The sequence below is a fragment of the Pelodiscus sinensis genome, chromosome 12 (assembly GCF_052426305.1).
Source record: "Pelodiscus sinensis isolate ZL-2025 chromosome 12, ASM5242630v1, whole genome shotgun sequence".
NCBI lineage: Eukaryota > Metazoa > Chordata > Testudines > Trionychidae > Pelodiscus > Pelodiscus sinensis.
The window spans coordinates 816,363-832,833 of record NC_143063.1 but is presented as its reverse complement, the minus strand read 5'-3'; the positions used below and the strand labels follow the sequence as shown (position 1 = coordinate 832,833).

Below are 16,471 nucleotides of genomic sequence, written 5' to 3'. Positions count from 1 at the left end.
ACATAATTTGTTGGGGGAAGTCAACATGGTTTCTGTAAAGGGAAATCCTGTCTTACTAATCTACTGAAGTTCTTTGAAGGGGTCAACAAACATGCGGACAAAGGGGAACCAGTGGATATAGTATACGTAGATTTTCAGAAAGCCTTTGACAAGGTCCCTCATCAAAGTCTCTTAAGTAAAGTAAGTTGTCATGGGATAAGAGGGAAGGTCCTTTCATGGACTGAGAACTGGTTAAAGGACAAGAAACAAAGGGTAGGAATAAATGGTAAATTTTCGAAGTGGAGAGAGGTAACTAGTGGGGTTCCGCAAGGGTCTGTCCTGGGACCAATCCTAGTCAACTGATTTATAAATGATCTGGAGGAAGGGGTAGACAGTGAGGTGGCAAAATTTGCAGATGATTCCAAACTGCTCAATATCGTTAAGACCAAAGCAGACTGTGAAGAACTTCAAAGAGATTTCACCGAACTAAGTGATTGGGCAACAAAATGGCAAATGAAATGGAATGTGGATAAATGTAAAGTAATGCACGTTGGAAAAATAATCCCAACTGTACATACAATAAGATGGGGACTAATTTAGCTACAACTACTCAAGAGAGGGATCTTGGAGTCACTGTGGATAGTTCTCTGAAAACATCCACTCAGTGTGCAGCAGCAGGCAAAACAGCAAACAGAATGTTAGGAATCATTAAAAAAGGGAGGGAGAATAAGACAGAGAATATCTTATTGCCTCTATATAAAACCATGGGACGCCCACATCTTGAATACAGCGTACAGATGTGGTCGCCTCATCTCAAAAAAGATATACTGGCATTGGAAAAGGTTGAGAGAAAGGCAACAAAAAGGATTCTGGTTTGGAAAGAGTCCCATATGAAGAGAAATTAAAAAGACGTGGACTTTTCAGTTTAGAAAATAGGAGACTGGGGGGGGGGGTATGATAGAGGTCTATAAAATCATGAGTGGTGTGGAAAAAGTGAATAAGGAAAAGTTATTTACTCATTCCCACAATATAAGAACTAGGGGGTCACCAAATGAAATTAATAGGTAGCAGGTTTAAAACAAACAAAAGGAAGTTTTTCTTCACGCAGCTCAGAGTCAACCTGTGGAACTCCTTGCCAGAGGTTGTAGTGAAGGCTAGGACTTTAACAGGGTTCAGAAAAGAGCTACATAGATTCAGGGAGGTTTGGTCCATCAATGGCTATTAACCAGGATGGGTAGGAATGGTGTCATTAGTTTCTGTTTGTCTGGAAATGGGTAACAGGAGAGGGGCCACATGATGATTACCTGGTGTGTTCACCCCCTTTGGGGCTTCTGGTATTGGCCACTATCAGCAGACAGGATACTGGGCTAGATGGACTTTTGGTCTAAGCCAGGATGGTCATTATTATGTTAAGCTGAAATAGCTTAATTCGGCTTTTGGTGCTGTCTACACAGCAGAAAGTACTTCCCTTACTCTTGAAATGAGGCGGAGTAAGAAGTCCTCCAGCTTGACATTATTTCAAAATAAAAGCTTGCTGTGTAGATGTGCATGATGTTATTTTGGAATAACATCAGTTTTTCTGAAATAACGCTGCTGTGTAGACATACCCGGAGTGAATGGGATGGTATAACCTGACCGTATCTCCAGTACCTAGTGATTTGTGGCGAGGGGTGTCCACGCAAAGTGGCATGGTTGTAATCAATGACCAAAAGTCTGGGTATTTTGTGGAAGTTGTGCTAGATGTTGGGGGAGGTCAGTTAGACCCTCAACCAAAGCTTCAAAACTGCATCTTGGTGGCTGGTGCTTGTGATGCTGTGGATTGAGTTTGAGACAGTCATTGTCTGTGTGACCAGTGTCAAGTTTCAGTTGTCAAAAGGTCACCATGGGAGCTGTGCTGGGTTGTCCCAGTCACGGTGATATGATTGGTACTTCCTACATCTGCTTGGGGATGTACAGGCGCCCAAGTTTGGAGTGTTGCAGGGGGCGGGCGCCTTCGCTGAATGTAGGACATCATCCATCTTAGTGGAGAAAAATGTCTCAGTCGAATAGGAGGGCCTCCCCTTTTGTCTGGAGTTCCTGAGGCTTGTAACCAAGAGGCCCCCACCTGACCACAGCTTTAGCTGTTGTGTGGTGACCAAGTCCATGACATCAAGAGATGCTTGTAACACTGTCTGTGCTACAAGTTGTCCTTCCATCAGGACAGATTGAAATTGTTCTCTCTTGTCCAACAGTATGTCCGCAAGGAATTTATGGAGCTTCTGGTACTTGTCTTGGTAATAACTAGCAAGTACGGCAGTACAGCTGGCTTTGTGGAACCCGAGTGTTGCCAATGAATACACTTTGAAACCAAACAAATCCAGTCTCTTAGGGTATGTCTAGACTACATTCTTTTCCGCTTTTTTTGTAAGAAGCTTTTCCGAAATTTGGCCCGTCTACACTGGGCCAAATTTCGGAAAAACCCTCTTTTGGAAGATCCCATCTTCCTTGTGGAAAGAGGAAGACAGGGCTTCTGAAAGAGCGCATCTGCTATTCTGCAAAAAAAGGCGGAAGATTCAGAGCTGGGGCGGTAGCTAGTTCTCCAGTGCTTTATTTGTATTGAAAAAGTTTGCACCACAAATTAAGCACTGGTGGGCAGCCAGAGACCATCGGTGCCTCCTGCTATGTTCCACCCTCACCTATGTCACCAGACATCACACAGAGTAAAGTGTCTTCTGGTCTTGTCCCAGGTAGCTCTGTAGGAGGTGGCGAGTGACTGACCTGTCAAGCTGAGAGCTGGAGCCCCAGCAAGCCCTGGTAACTACACTATCTGGGCAGTCACCTAGACCGCACCTTCCCTCCTTCCTGCGTGATGCAGACAGACACTGTTACTGACATCTGAAGTGGAGCACCCACAGGGACATCCCTCAGGGAAGAATCAGATCTTCTAGCTTGGTCCCTGTGTGATTTCAATTACTCACTTGAACACCCTGGTCTGGAAGAGCAAGGTCTCCTTGAACTGCACCAAGTTAGTTTCCAGCTTGAACTGGGTGTAATCCACAACAGCGCTGATTCGAAGTTCTAGCTCTCGGCTGCTGTCCTCCAGAAAGGTGTGGGCAGGCTCGGGGTCCGTCTCTATCACCTCCAAACACAAACGAGAGAGAAGCAGCAGTGACCTGACTAAGCGCTTGTGCCCCTCGCGTCTCTAGAGCCAGACTTGGGACCATCAAAAGAGCAAAGGCCTTTCAGAGCAACCAAGCCCAGTGCTCCTTCTGACACTCGTTCCTCTGCCACTGAGCAGACACACCTCCTGAAAGACGGACAGCTGCCCATGGGAACACTCTGAGGCCGCTGTGCTTCAGCAGAGGGGTGGGGAACTGGTGCCTGCAAACCAGGGCTGGTTAAAAAGCATAAGAGCCCATGGCCAGGGGTAAAGTGGGGCTGAATTCCCTTTCCACCCCCAGTGAAAACCAGCAGGGTGTCTGGATCACGTGGGGACAAAGTGATTGATTGGAGAGACCTGGAGGCACTGCTACTTCTGAGGGACAAAAATAATATTTGGCTTCTAGGACATGTAACCTTCCACAGCTTTGAAACATGCATTGCCTCTGGTCCTCGGTTTGACCTGGCAAAAGCAGTACAGAGAAAGTTCTTGAAGAAAACTCATAGGACTATAGACTTTAAGGTCAGAAGGGACCATTCTGATCATCTAGTCTGACCTCCTGCACAGTGCAGGCCACAGAATCTCACCCACCCCTCCCAGAATAATCCTCTCACCTATAGCTCAGATATTGAAGCCTTCAAATACTTTTTAGACCCCAAGATGCAGAGAATCCTCCAGCTGTGATCTGTGCCCCATGCTACAGAGGAAGGCGAAAAACCTCCAGGGCCTCTGTCAATCTACCCTGGAGGAAAATTCCTTCCCAACCCCAAATATGGCGATCAGCTAAACCCTGAGCATGTGGGCAAGACTCACCAGCCAGACACCCAGAAAGTTCTCTATAGTAACTCCTATCATCCCTCCATTGACCTATTTCCCACTGATAATGAATGGTCAACTAGATACCAAGATCGTGTTATCTCATCAACCATCCCCTTCATAAACCCATCTAGTTTAATCTTGAACCCAGCTAGATCTTTTGCCCCACTACTTCCCTTGGAAGGCCGTTCCAGAACCTCACTCCTCTAATGGTTAGAAACCTTCGTCTAATCTCAAGTCTAAACTTCCTACTAGCCAGCGTATATCCATTTGATATAACATCTGTCTGACCACCGGAGCTGACCTGCTACCTCCTGAAGATGCCTGCTAACACTTGCTGCATAATACGATCCTGCACAGTCATGATTCATGAGGGAAATCTCAGCTGTTAGAATATGGAAAGTCCTCACTTCAAACACGGGGAGGGTAAGAGAAACACACACTGAGGAAGTCATGTTCTTCTTCCCCAAGGACCCTGCAGCTAGAACCCACTGGCTCTAATTCCCATCTGACTGAAATCAGACCAAGGCACTTTAAGGACAAAAGGGCCCATTGGCTCATCTGCTCTGAGTTCCGTTATAACAGAGGCACAGGACTCCACCCACACGGCACTACATGGCACTACATGGCTTACACCTATTCCCAGAAAGGCCCCCAGTCTGGATTTGAGGAGAATCCACAGTGACAGCGGCCCTTGGCCTTTAGCTCATACAGGAGTGGCTCCCAAGGCTGTGGTGTTTGTTTCACTTGCTCTCACAATCCCACTTCTTACTTTCTTCTTTGCTGGGCGCGTGGTCGTCAGGCTCTTTGCAGTGTCTACCCACTTGACGGTGTGCAGGCTGTCGTCCCAGTCAGGGACCTGGTCCGCAGGAAGCTGGAAGGTGATTCTGGACACCCTACACTTAACCACGTGCATTCTGAAGGTGACAGGAACATTCGATTTCAAGGTCACCGTGATGTCCTTAGCACATCCAGCATGGAGGTGGCCAACCTGGAGAGGATCAGAGAGCCAATGCCACGATTTCGTCCGTGGTCAGTCTATGCTCCACTCAGGAAGGGACAGGAGGCACGTCTGCATTTTCCAGTCAGTGACTGTGGTGCCAGATTCACCTGTTTATTGCCCACCTCGGCAGTGATGGGGCACGCTTCCCTTCCAGCCCCCAGCCACAACACACTGGCTGGTGGGGACTGCCTGTAGGAAGATGCTCCACCTGGGTCTCATGGGAAGATGATTCAGAGCTGAATGGCAGCCTCTTGATGACACCGCAACCCACAGCCACTCACTCTCCCCTCAGAGGCCTCATGCCATGGGGTGTCTGGCCCTGCACATGACGCAGGTTCAGCTCCCGTGTCAGAACAGCCCCCCCCAGTTCAGCCAGCGGAGGGGGCAGCGTGGCAGCAGGGCTGATCAAGGGGTTTTGGGGGTCAGCTGTAGAGAGCAGTGATGTCGACGACACAATAACCGATGAGCCTGGGCTTACTGGTTAATCTTATCAACTATGCCCACTCCCACCCAGCATAGTGGAGCAGGCAGAAGCAAGGGGGAGAGGCTGGAGCCGGTGCCCGCGTGGAGGTGCCGCCTTGCTCTGGGGCCATACTCTGCTATTGACACACAACGTGCTGAGGCCACGGGGAAGGAAACACAACCTGTTCTCTGGATACCTGGGGGGAGAAGACAAGTGGAGACGCAGCAGGCCAGTCAAACCTCATCACATCTGCTTTGCTGCGATTGGTCATCGTGAAGGTCACTTGGTAGGGCTCCCCAACGTGACAGTCCCCAAACTGGATGTGATCCTCTCTGGCAGCTAGGAAGAGCAGAAAGGGGGGTCCTCACAGCTCTGGTTATGGCACAGTGCCCTTCCTTTCAGACATGTGACACCCTTTCCAGCCACTGGCATATATCTCTAGGGATGTTAAATTGCGGGTAATCGACTAATCGAATAGTCGATGCATTTTGCACTGACCATTCGACTAGTTGGTAGGGGTTCTCTGCCTTTCAAGAGGAGAAACAGCCCTAGGCCAGTTACTACACTTTAAAGGAGAAAGCCCCACATGGAGCCCGGGGTCAGCTGGGGACTCCCCACTGACCCTGGGTTCCCTGCGGCGCTGCTGCTTTGAAACGCTGTGGGAACCCGGCATCAGGCTCCTCCCAGCATTTCAAAGCGGCAGCACTGCATGGAGCCCGGGATCAGAGACACACAACCCCAGCTGGAGAGCAGGCACAGTGGGTAGGATCCTACCCAATTTACTGTCTATTCTGCTCAATTTCATGGCTGGAAGGTTGTACAATTTCATGTTTTCAGACGTTTATATCTGAAATGGCATAGGGTATGTCTACACTGCCACTCTAGTTCGAACTAGGGTGGCTAATGTAGGCATTCGAAGTTGTAAATGAAGCCCGGGATTTAAATATCCCAGGCTTCATTTGCATCTTGCTGGGCGCCGCCACTTTTAAATCCCCGTTAGTGCGGACTCCGTGCCTGCGGCTACACACGGCACGGAGTAGGTAGTTCGAATTAGGCTCTCTAATCCGAAGTACCGGTACTCCTTGTGGAGCGAGCCTAGACATACCCATAGTGTTGTGGCCATGGGGATGCCAATCCAGAAGTCATGGGGGGATTGCAAAGCTGATGTAGGGGGCTTATGGGACTGCCACCGTCACGGCGCTGCCTTCAGAGCGGGGCACTGAAGCTGTGGAGACTCCTGCTGCCAGAGGAAGCACCCAGAGGTGCCAAGAACAGCCATGGAGGGAAAGAGGAAGTCCCGCCTCCACACAACTCAGCAGACTAGCAGCGGAAGCTCGGTGAATGGCAGGAGCCCCTGGCTGAAGAGCCTCCAGCACTGCCCCTTCCTGTGCTCCGAGAGGGGGCGGGGGGAAGGGCCGAGTTCATGTTTCTCGTGGCTGTCAGTGGGGGAAGGCTCTAACGAGTGCGACACACACCAGCAGCTCCTCTATAGCTCCGGTCTCCAGCGGATGTCATCTGACAGTGTGCTGCTTGCCCTGGCATGTGCACTGCAAAGCTACCTCTCCAGGAGTTGGTGACCATTTCTGATCCTCCGCTTCTACTGCTAACCACTAATAGCTCCATGTAAGGTCCCCACTTCTCCAAGCTCTTGTGCTGCTCCCACTGCCTGTCTGCTCTCCATCGCGTGTGTCCTTATGCTTCTGGCCCATTTATATGAGCGCGTAACCCGCCCCACCTTCTAATTCCAACAACATCATCCCTTGCCTGCTAAATCGACAGCAAAGTCTCCACGGACTTCTAACAGTAGCAGCATCAAACTCTTCTCAACAATGCCTCTTACCTTCCACTGTGTCCTCCTCCAGATGCCCCTCTGAATTCTCCTCACTGCTCTCTGCTACCAGGCCATGGATGTTATCCAGCGTGATATCGTCTTGGTAGCCCTCTCCCACCACTTGAATGCTGGTTTCCTCATACTGGTTGTCCACCACTGACAGGTGGATTTTCCCTTCCACCCGCTGGGCTAGGCTGGGTTTGAAAAGCACATCAAACTCCGCAGACTCATCGCTCCGCAGGATTAGGGAAGCGGTGTGGGGTTTCCTTCCTGCAAAGGAACGGAACACTTGGGCTGGAAATCAGACCTCAGAGTTGCAGGCATACAGGAGACATTCCTAAGTGGCTGAAACAGGAAAACCTGCTCAAGAATGACTGTCTCCAACCCTTGCTCTCCTGGAGACGGCCGAGTTCCACAGGGGGAAGGTGCTCTGACAGACTCGCTCCATATGGCAAGGTCTATGAATGTGTCCTTGTGGCAGAGTTAACTATGGCTCTCTCTCAGCTGTTGGTTCCAGCCTGACTCCAGTCCACACCCAAAACCCTGTCACTCCAGTGTGACGGGGCTTTCACACAGGGCTAGCCAGCCTGCCCACGGCTACAGGTGAGGCACTGCTTTCTCGTAGGCTGGTAACCCATCCACTATGCAGCAAGGACGTGAGCTAAACCATTTGCATGCTGGCAACCCTCACGTGCTGTCCCACAATTCCCCTGGGTGCCCAGAAACACAAGTTCTCCCACAGTTCACTGGGAAAGAATCAGAGCGGCTCAGTGCACTGTGGCACAAAGGACCCTGGGGCCTGCTTTGGAAATCCTGATGTCTGCAGCGTCTCGGCTGACTGATGCCCATTTCAGTCCCAGCAGCGCTAGGCGTCACCCTGGCCTAGGCCAGCCCTAGGGCTCAGACCCTGGTGCCAACCCCCGACTTAACTTCACCCCTAAAAGAGCTGCTGGAATTCGTCCCTCCTGCCTGGGTCACTGCATTTACCTTCTCTGCCCGATTCATCTCCCTCACCCTGAGCCACATACATGCAGTGAGTGCCGGGCCTGGATTTCAGCGAGAAAGCCCCATAGTCATCCAACAGGTCAACCATCACCTGGAGAAAGGCAAACACAAAGCATGGCAACATGGACTACGAAAGGGGGCAGCAAGCGGAGTCATCCCATGTCGCCTTGTAAGAATGTGATCAAACAGCACAGACTATATTCCTCTGAACCGAACAGACTGCAATTAGAATCCCACCAGATACAAAAGAAGGCAATCAAATAGAACAGAATGTTATTGGAAAGTATTCAAAGGTAACTTAAGGTAGATATGCTTAAGGGCAGAGATAGGGTCCAGAATGACTTAGACAAATTGGAGGATTGGGCCACAACAAATCTGATGAGGTTCAACAAGGACAAGTGTAGAGTCCTGCCCTCGGGACGGAAGAATCCCAAGCATTGGTACAGGTTGGGGACCAACCAGTTAAGTTGTAGTTCTGCAGAAAAGGACCTGGGGGTTACAGTGGATGAGAAGCTGGATATGAGTCAACAGTGTGCCCTTGTAGCCAAGAAGGCTAATGGCATATTAGGGTGCATTAGGAGGAGCATTGCCAGCAGATCCAGAGATGTCATTATTCCCCTTTATTCGGCTTTGGTGAGGCTGCATCTGGAGTACTGTGTCCAGTTCTGGGTCCCCCACTACAAAAAGGATGTGGACGCATTGGAGAGGGTCCAGCGGAGGGCGACCAAAATGATTAGGGGGCTGGAGCATATGACTTATGAGGAGAGGCTGAGGGACTTGGGTCTGTTTAGTCTGCAGAAGCGAAGAGTGAGGGGGGATTTGATAGCAGCCTTCAACTTCCTGAAGGGAGGTTCCAAAGAGGATGGAGAGAGGCTGTTCTCAGTGGTGACAGATGGTAGAACAAGGAGCAATGGTCTCAAGTTGTGGTGGGAGAGGTCCAGGTTGGATATTAGGAAAAACTATTTCACTAGGAGGGTGGTGAAGCACTGGAATGGGTTCCCTAGGGAAGTAGTGGAGTCTCCATCCCTAGAGGTGTTTAAGTCTCGGCTTGACAAAGCCCTGGCCGGATTGATTTAGTTGGAATTGGTCCTGCCTAGAGCAGGGGGCTGGACTTGATGACCTTCTGAGGTCTCTTCCAGTTCTATGATTCTATGAACTCTAGAATTCATTTTAACACTTCCTAATTGCAATCAAGTAGAATAGCCTGCAACTATAGCGTAATGGCATGCAACAAAGAGAACAGACTGTAACTAGACAGGATTTAAATGTAATTACATAGGACATACTTCAGTTAGAATATACAGGCAGTCCCCGACTTACGCGGATCCGACTTATGTCGGATCCGTACTTACGAACGGGGCTTTCTCGCTCCGGAGGTCGAGGTAGCGGATTGCTACCTGCGAGCTCCGGGGCGAGAAAGCCCCGTTCGTAAGCTGCTCCGGTGCCCCTGGGCTGCTGAAGACCGTCTCCAGCAGACCAGGGGCACCGGGCGGGTTCCCGCGCTTCTGAGGCTTTGCCAGAGCAAAGCCTCAGAAGCGCAGGGAACCGCCGCTGCTGCCGCTTGAGACCCGGTGCCTGTGGTCTGCTGGGGACAGTCCCCAGCAGACCACAGGCACCAGGACTGAAGCCGCAGCCGTGGAGGGGGGGGGGTCCCGCGCCTCTGAGACTTTGCCAGAGCAAAGCCTCAGAGGCGCGGCACCCCGCTGCCGCTGCTGCTCTGCTCCCCGTGTCCCTGGTCTGCTGGGGGGGGGGGGGGCGCGGATAGTGTGCCCCCCCCCAGCAGACCAGGCTTTTGTTTTGGACCCTGGAGCAGAGCAGCTGGGGCGCTGCCGATTGGTCCTGCAGCGCCGCTCTGGGCACTACTGGACCAACCCGGCAGCACCCCAGCTGCTCTGCCCCAGGTCCTGATTCAGCCTCTGCTGGTCAGTTTCAGCAGCGGCTGAATCAGGACGCCTGGGGCAGAGCAGCTGGGGTGCTGCTGGGTTGGTCCAGTAGTGCCGAGGAGCGGTGCTACTGGAGCAACCCAGCAGCACCCCAGCTGCTCTGCCCCAGGCGTCCCCAAGTCAGCCGCTGCTGAAACTGACCAGCACTGACTACAGGAAGCCCGAGGCAGAGTTGCTCTGCCCCAGGCTTCCTGGAATCAGCGCTCATCAGTTTCAGCAGCAGCTGACTTGGGGACTTGGGGTTCTTAAGTTGAATCTGTATGTAAGTCGGAACTGGCGGTCAGTTTCAGCAGCGGCTGAATCTGGACGCCAGTTCCGACTTACATACAGATTCAACTTAAGAACAAACCTACAGTCCCTATCTTGTACGTAACCCGGGGACTGCCTGTAACATAATTAGAAGCCAACTTTGAAGAGGAAAATAACAGTTTTCTTCTGATATTGTTAAGTAACAAGAGCAAATTAGTCAAAAAACCACATGCCCCCAAGGACAAGTGAAAGTCAGCTATTCGCTATCTTGACTAGGGATGTAATAGTGCAGTCGATTAACCAATAAGCAAAAGCTTGTAAGTTAATGCAGTAGACTACATGCATTCCTCTCTCCCCGTCTCCCTGCCAGTACATTTTTTAGCAGTCCTGGCTTGCAGCGGGTCCGGGATGTACCCCCGCTGCAGCTCAGCATTTAAAGTGTATTAGGAGCAGGGAGAGTAGGCAGCCCGGCTCACGCTGAGTCCGAGAGCTCAGACCGCCCCTAGACAGGGACTGCTGCCACCTTCTCAGAAGCAGCAGCACAGGGCGATAGGCAGCCGGTCTGGTTTTTCAACTGGCTGCCCTTACGGACCAGCTCCTGCCTGGCATCCTGCGCTGCTGCCTTGGATACAGTAGCTGCTGGCCTCGCCCCCAGGGACGATAGAATAGTCAACTAACGGATACAATTTCATGAGGTTACTTGGCTATTCAATTAACCGATATTTAACATCCCTACTCTTGACTGACCGACTGACACCCATTTCAGTTCATGGTTGATTAAGGCACAAAAGGAGAGCTGGTACTGAGGGACATAACTTCAGACAGGAGAAGACAGTTAAGAAGTTATTGGAAAGGAGACACAGCTGATAAGTCAAAATCCCCTTTGGAAGCGTCCTGCAGAATCTCATAGCAAATCAGAGCATTTCTATTGGGCTTCAAAAGTGCCCCATGGAATTTAATAGAGAAGCACATTCTTACCATGGAACTCTGTAGGCTGGTTCAAAACACATCAGAAACAATCTCATTCTCTATTCAATTCCTGAGAGTGTGAATGTGCTTTCTAGACCACTCTACAGGCTTCCTTTGTAATAAAAGTCTATAAGGCTTGTCCATAAAAGGAAGACAATTTGCTTCAGTGCCATCTTTTAAACTTTGCCGAGAAGTTATTACCTGGACAGGTATCACACCACTGTTCTTAAAGACAAAAGGGAGCTTCTCCGAACGCTCTAGCAGAAGCCTCTTGAAAAGGAGCAGGGGGTTTCCTCTTTTGTTGCGGAGGATGGGGCGCAAGATGGTCACTCGGGGTAAGTTCCCATCCCCACTGATATCAAATGTTAAATTTCGCAATTTAGCCACCACGCTGCAGAGAGCAGGGAAAAACCCTTCATTCTAGGCACATGCCTGCAATGTACAGAGCACAGACTGAGCCTCCTTCAGGAAGCAGTGGGTTAGATTACCTTGGCAGTCCATCAAGGAAAGCTTCAAAAATGCACTGGTAGCTCTGCATTGTCTGTGGGGTGAAAGTCACGGTAGCAAAGGCATGGGAGCGGCTGGGGACACACATCCGAACAGGATCCACCTCGAAGATGTCGCTAATGCGGGCAGCAGCCTTCAGGGAAACCCAGACAGCAGGGGTGGCCATGAAATACCCCTCGCCTAGAGCCAGGCAGCAGAATTCACACTGTGTGGGAGCCCCCAGGCTCGCCACTCCTGCACAGGTAGGGATGTCAAACAGCATGTCTGACCTAACCGTAGGCAGCAGCGAAAGCTCTGCCTGTTCCAAGAGATGGGAAGCGATGGGACACCAGCGTGTGACCGCGGCTGGCAAGGGCTCCCTTAGCAGGCCCTGCTGCAGCCCTGGATGGGTGCACTAGTCACCGTGCGCCCCGGTTACTGATTAGCTCCCAAATCTCACCAACCTCTGGGCTCAACGGGAGCAAGCTGCCCCGTTCACGCAGGGGAGGAGCGATCAAGGGAGCTGAAAACAGCCCACACTGGCTTGACGTCAAGGCCGACCAGCGCCACCCTCTGTGTACAAGTTTGTCAGGGGCCAGGAGCCATTTAAGGAAGGGGCGCAGGATGCTGGCGAGGCGGGCTAATCGGGGCTGCTTACACAATAGCGTGAGGAATGAGACTGTCACTCCCCTGGGCGAGGGGGGACATTGTTCCCCAGGACTTCTTCCTTTCAGTACACGTGGGCTAATCGGATCCCTCGTGCCAGGCACCACCAGCACTGGGCTGATCTGGAGGCTTCTGGTGGATCAGGCAGCAGGGATCAGCCCGGGCAGCCAGCTAATGCTAGGGGCACGGGCAGGAGAGACATTCCGCTCACGGGGTCCAACCTGGCAAGGCCGAGGCCACACACTGCCTCCAGCGGATAGTCCCACAGCCCTGCCTGGAGCTCTGATTCTGACCTTGCTGGAGACAGGCTTGACTGCGAGAACCACATCGCAGGGAATTCGGCCCACATTGGCGATCTTGAACCGAGCTGTCGCCCGGTTCCCCACCACCACATTGCTGAAGATGAACTTGTTCTCATCTGACACAAACACCCCGCTGCCTTCCACCGTCTGCAAGATCTGGTAAAGGTTGATGTTGCTGCAGATCCGATGCTCCTCGAAAATAGACCCAATGTCATCAACCACAAAGGCTGAGGGAAAACAGACACGACAGTAGAGCCAGGGCATTGTCTTCTGGGATGAAACACACAGGCCCACCCTGTCTTGGGAGCAAATCTACTGACTAGAGGGGCCTTCATGCAGGGTTGACTTGTCTCAGGAAGTCCTTTTTGCACAAGTCGGGTACCGGCTCACCCAAGTGAGCATCGGTTGAACTTCACACCTCTGGCTCAGAAGGCATGTGCCGCTGCTGCCTCCCTCTGCCTACCTCTCGCCCACTCTGTGTGCTGCTCTGTCGCACGTCAGAGGTGGCTGGGCCACACTGAGGGGTTGAAGAGCTCACTACAGATGGAGCTAACGTTTATTGCCAGCAGTAGCGGCTCAGGCTTTGAGAACCAGAGATCCCAGGTTCACTTCCCACTGTCAATAACCCACAGCGTGTGTGTTCCATCAATGGCAAAGCTAACAGCTCTCCAGCCTGTACTCCTGTACATGGGACAGGACTATCAGGGAGAAAGAAGATTTGCTGTACACAAAAGAGGTAAGTGACATCACAGGGACCTCTCTGTGCTTTCTCTGCATCATGGTTCTTTGGGCAACCTGGAATTGCACTGCCCCATACACAGATCTCATCTGGTCCTCAAGGCCAGGTGTTCTTCCACTAGCACTGGAGTAAAACTATTCCAATCCCCTTGCCCTATTCACAGCGGCTCACACCCGGAAGCAGGAGGGCCAACAGACTTTCTGGGTCCGTGGGCAAGGTGAAGGGGCAGCTCTGTGCTCCTGGAAGGGGTGGGGCTGGTGATGGTGCCTCAGCAGAAAAAGGCCATAGAACATGTGGAGGTTGGACACCTGAGCCAGCCTACAGTGATCAGTTTACACTCTCAAGCTGGAGAGCTGGTTCTCTGCAATCCTGTAGCGGGTTGGAAGCCAGCAGCGGAGGTGTTCAAGATGAGCCCCCTTCTCTCAAGTGGGGTGCCCAGGATAATGCCCCCCGGCAAAGGAGCGTGTCTGTACCTGGCAGGCAGGACTCAGCGATCAGGGTGTACGGGATGCCTCCCGGATTATCGTCAGGGTCCCTGTCAGTGATGTCAATGGCCAGGTATTCCTCATCCTTTCCCACTGGCTCTGCTAAACAATCAACGGTGATGATCTGCTGGCCTCCTGCAGGGATGGATCCAAATCCAGGGTACACCGTGAACATGCCTAGAGTGAAGCGAGCCTGCAAAGAGTCAAGTACCCTGCCAGTTAACAGTTCTTTCTCCCTGCTTCCCTACAGCCAGTCCTGGGGCTCGCAGGATTCCCAGCAGCTCCTACAGTCCTCTGAGGAGGACGCATCAAGGATTCGGCTCAGTTTAATGGTCACATCTTGTGCATGCAGCCAAGTTCAGGAACCTACTTCTGGCTCTGTGCCCTAGGCAGCAGGGGAAGCACAGAACCTTCTGGTCAGCTCAAGAGTGATGCCGAAAAACTGCAGAGGAAGCAGCATCTGATCTTCCCTGTCAGAGGAAGCAGGTTTGGAAGTAAAGAAAGGGGAAATCAGCAAGAATTCTCCAACTGCTGGTGGGGAGCAAAACAAGAAGGAGAAGGATCTTGCTGGGAGGTAGGAGGAAATAATGAGAGTAGAAAGACTGGGCAGAGAGAAAGGGGGAAAGAAAATCACCCAAACAAAGACTACCAGCTCTGGAGCAAAGATACCGTCAATGCCAGCAGCGCGCTCCCGGGTCTAGCTCTAGGGGGAGCAGCCGAGCAGCCTGTGGCAGGGCCTAGCAAACACTGCAGCGGGCGGGGTGGAACATGCACCTACCTGCACAACAAGGTTGATGTCCTTCTGCAGAGATTCAGCGCGCTTGCTTTGTTTGCTAACAGGAGGGATTTTGCTTAGGGTCTCGCTGTCACGGGAGCGGGAGTGCTTGATGTGGGATGGTCTGAAAGAAACAAAACCACATCACAGTGGGGACTCCTCCCTGTCTGCCCCCCCTTGTCCCAGAGCTGGGATTCCCCTACGAGGAGGCATACCATTCTGACCGAGGGCCCAATGGCCACTGAATGGCTTGCCAGATGACGCTTATCAGTTACAGCAGGGAGCTGCTCCAGCCTGGCAGGGCCTGCCGTGGGCGGGGGCGCTCCAGCCCAGTCACAGCAGCCCCTGATCGCGACGGAGGTGGCCACTCCAGGCTGGCCGCGGTTGGAGCGGCCCCCTCCCTCCCGCCCCTCTTTAAGTGGTTAACTGGTTAAACATAATGTCGATTAAAGAGGATTTTGCATCCCTAGAGCCTACATTTAATAAGCATACACACATGCCTGGCTGGAGGCCACTACTAACAACACTGATCACATGTGCAATCTCTCATCCTTAAATCCTAGCACTTTACAAAGCAGGGCACTAATAATCCCTCTCTCTTCTGCAACACACATCAGCAGCAGAGCTTACAGCACTTACAGTGGAGGTTAGTGTCCTCAACCCATTTTACAGAGGGGGAAATTGAGGTACGGAGTCGTCCATATTAACTGGTGCTTTCTCTTACCCCTTCTTTGCTGGGACAGGCACATCTCGGATTAGCTTGCCAATGAAGTATTTGAAATCCAGGGCGCCTCTGTTCTCCAGCGTGAAGCTGCAGGTCTTACGGGTGCCATTCACCATGGAGCCGAAGTTGATGAGTGAGGCAGGAGAAATGCTGTACTTGGTGAACAAGGAACTCACTGACACTTTCACTGGAATGCTGGCAATGGTCTCGCCTCCTTCACAGACACTGGGTTCAATGACCTGGGCAGAGGAGGGTGCATAGGCAAGGGGAGTTCAGAGGACTCATCTGGTCTCGTAAACCCACCGAGCAACACCACCCTGGAGCCGTGGCACGCTTGGCCAAGCACTCCCCACTTGTGTCATTGCAAAGACGTGGCAGAAGTCCATCGGTGCTTTCATAGACTCACAGATTTGAAGGCCAGAAGGAAGCAGTGGGGTCACTTTGCTGACCTCCTGTCTAGCACAGGTGAGAGAACTTCCCGACAATTATCGCAAAAGCAGAGCTTTTACAAGATCAGACAACCTTGATTTAAGACTTGCCAATGACGGAGAATCCACCATGACCATGGCTAATTACTCTCATTGTTAACAATTTACAGCTTATTTCCTGTCTGAATTAGTTCAGCGTCAACTTCCCACCATTGGAACATGTTCGACTTTCCCAGCTACACTGCAGAGTCCATATGTAATGAGGCTAGGCCAGGGGCGGGTGATAATTTTTTGCCCTGGGGGCCAGGATACTTCCCTGCTTCCCCACACGCAGACCAAACTTCATCTGTGATGATTTTAGTTTTCTTCCAGTTCACTGACGCAATGTTAAATAGCACAGGGCCAAGAGCTGATCGCTGCAGGATCTTACTGCAGGCACATCCTCTTGACAATGACTCCCCATTTACAA

At 51.7% G+C, this 16,471-nt stretch overlaps 1 protein-coding gene across 6 annotated transcripts in view; it reads right to left on the bottom strand.

Annotated features, from left to right (window-relative positions):
• Positions 1–16,471, bottom strand: part of HYDIN (HYDIN axonemal central pair apparatus protein) — a 389,432-nt gene that overhangs the window by 47,824 nt on the left and 325,137 nt on the right. For 5 of the 6 annotated variants that reach the window (XM_089781371.1, XM_089781372.1, XM_089781370.1 and 2 more), the window contains 11 exons: positions 15,575–15,813; positions 14,854–14,974; positions 14,064–14,268; positions 12,843–13,078; positions 11,886–12,037; positions 11,599–11,788; positions 8,219–8,327; positions 7,241–7,501; positions 5,597–5,739; positions 4,707–4,925; positions 2,937–3,097 (listed from right to left, as the gene is read on the bottom strand). In XM_089781371.1, coding sequence (XP_089637497.1) covers positions 2,937–3,097; positions 4,707–4,925; positions 5,597–5,739; positions 7,241–7,501; positions 8,219–8,327; positions 11,599–11,788; positions 11,886–12,037; positions 12,843–13,078; positions 14,064–14,268; positions 14,854–14,974; positions 15,575–15,813 — 2,036 coding nt within the window. The remainder of the gene's footprint in view (positions 1–2,936; positions 3,098–4,706; positions 4,926–5,596; positions 5,740–7,240; positions 7,502–8,218; positions 8,328–11,598; positions 11,789–11,885; positions 12,038–12,842; positions 13,079–14,063; positions 14,269–14,853; positions 14,975–15,574; positions 15,814–16,471) is intronic. The other variant, XM_089781374.1, reaches the window with a different exon arrangement.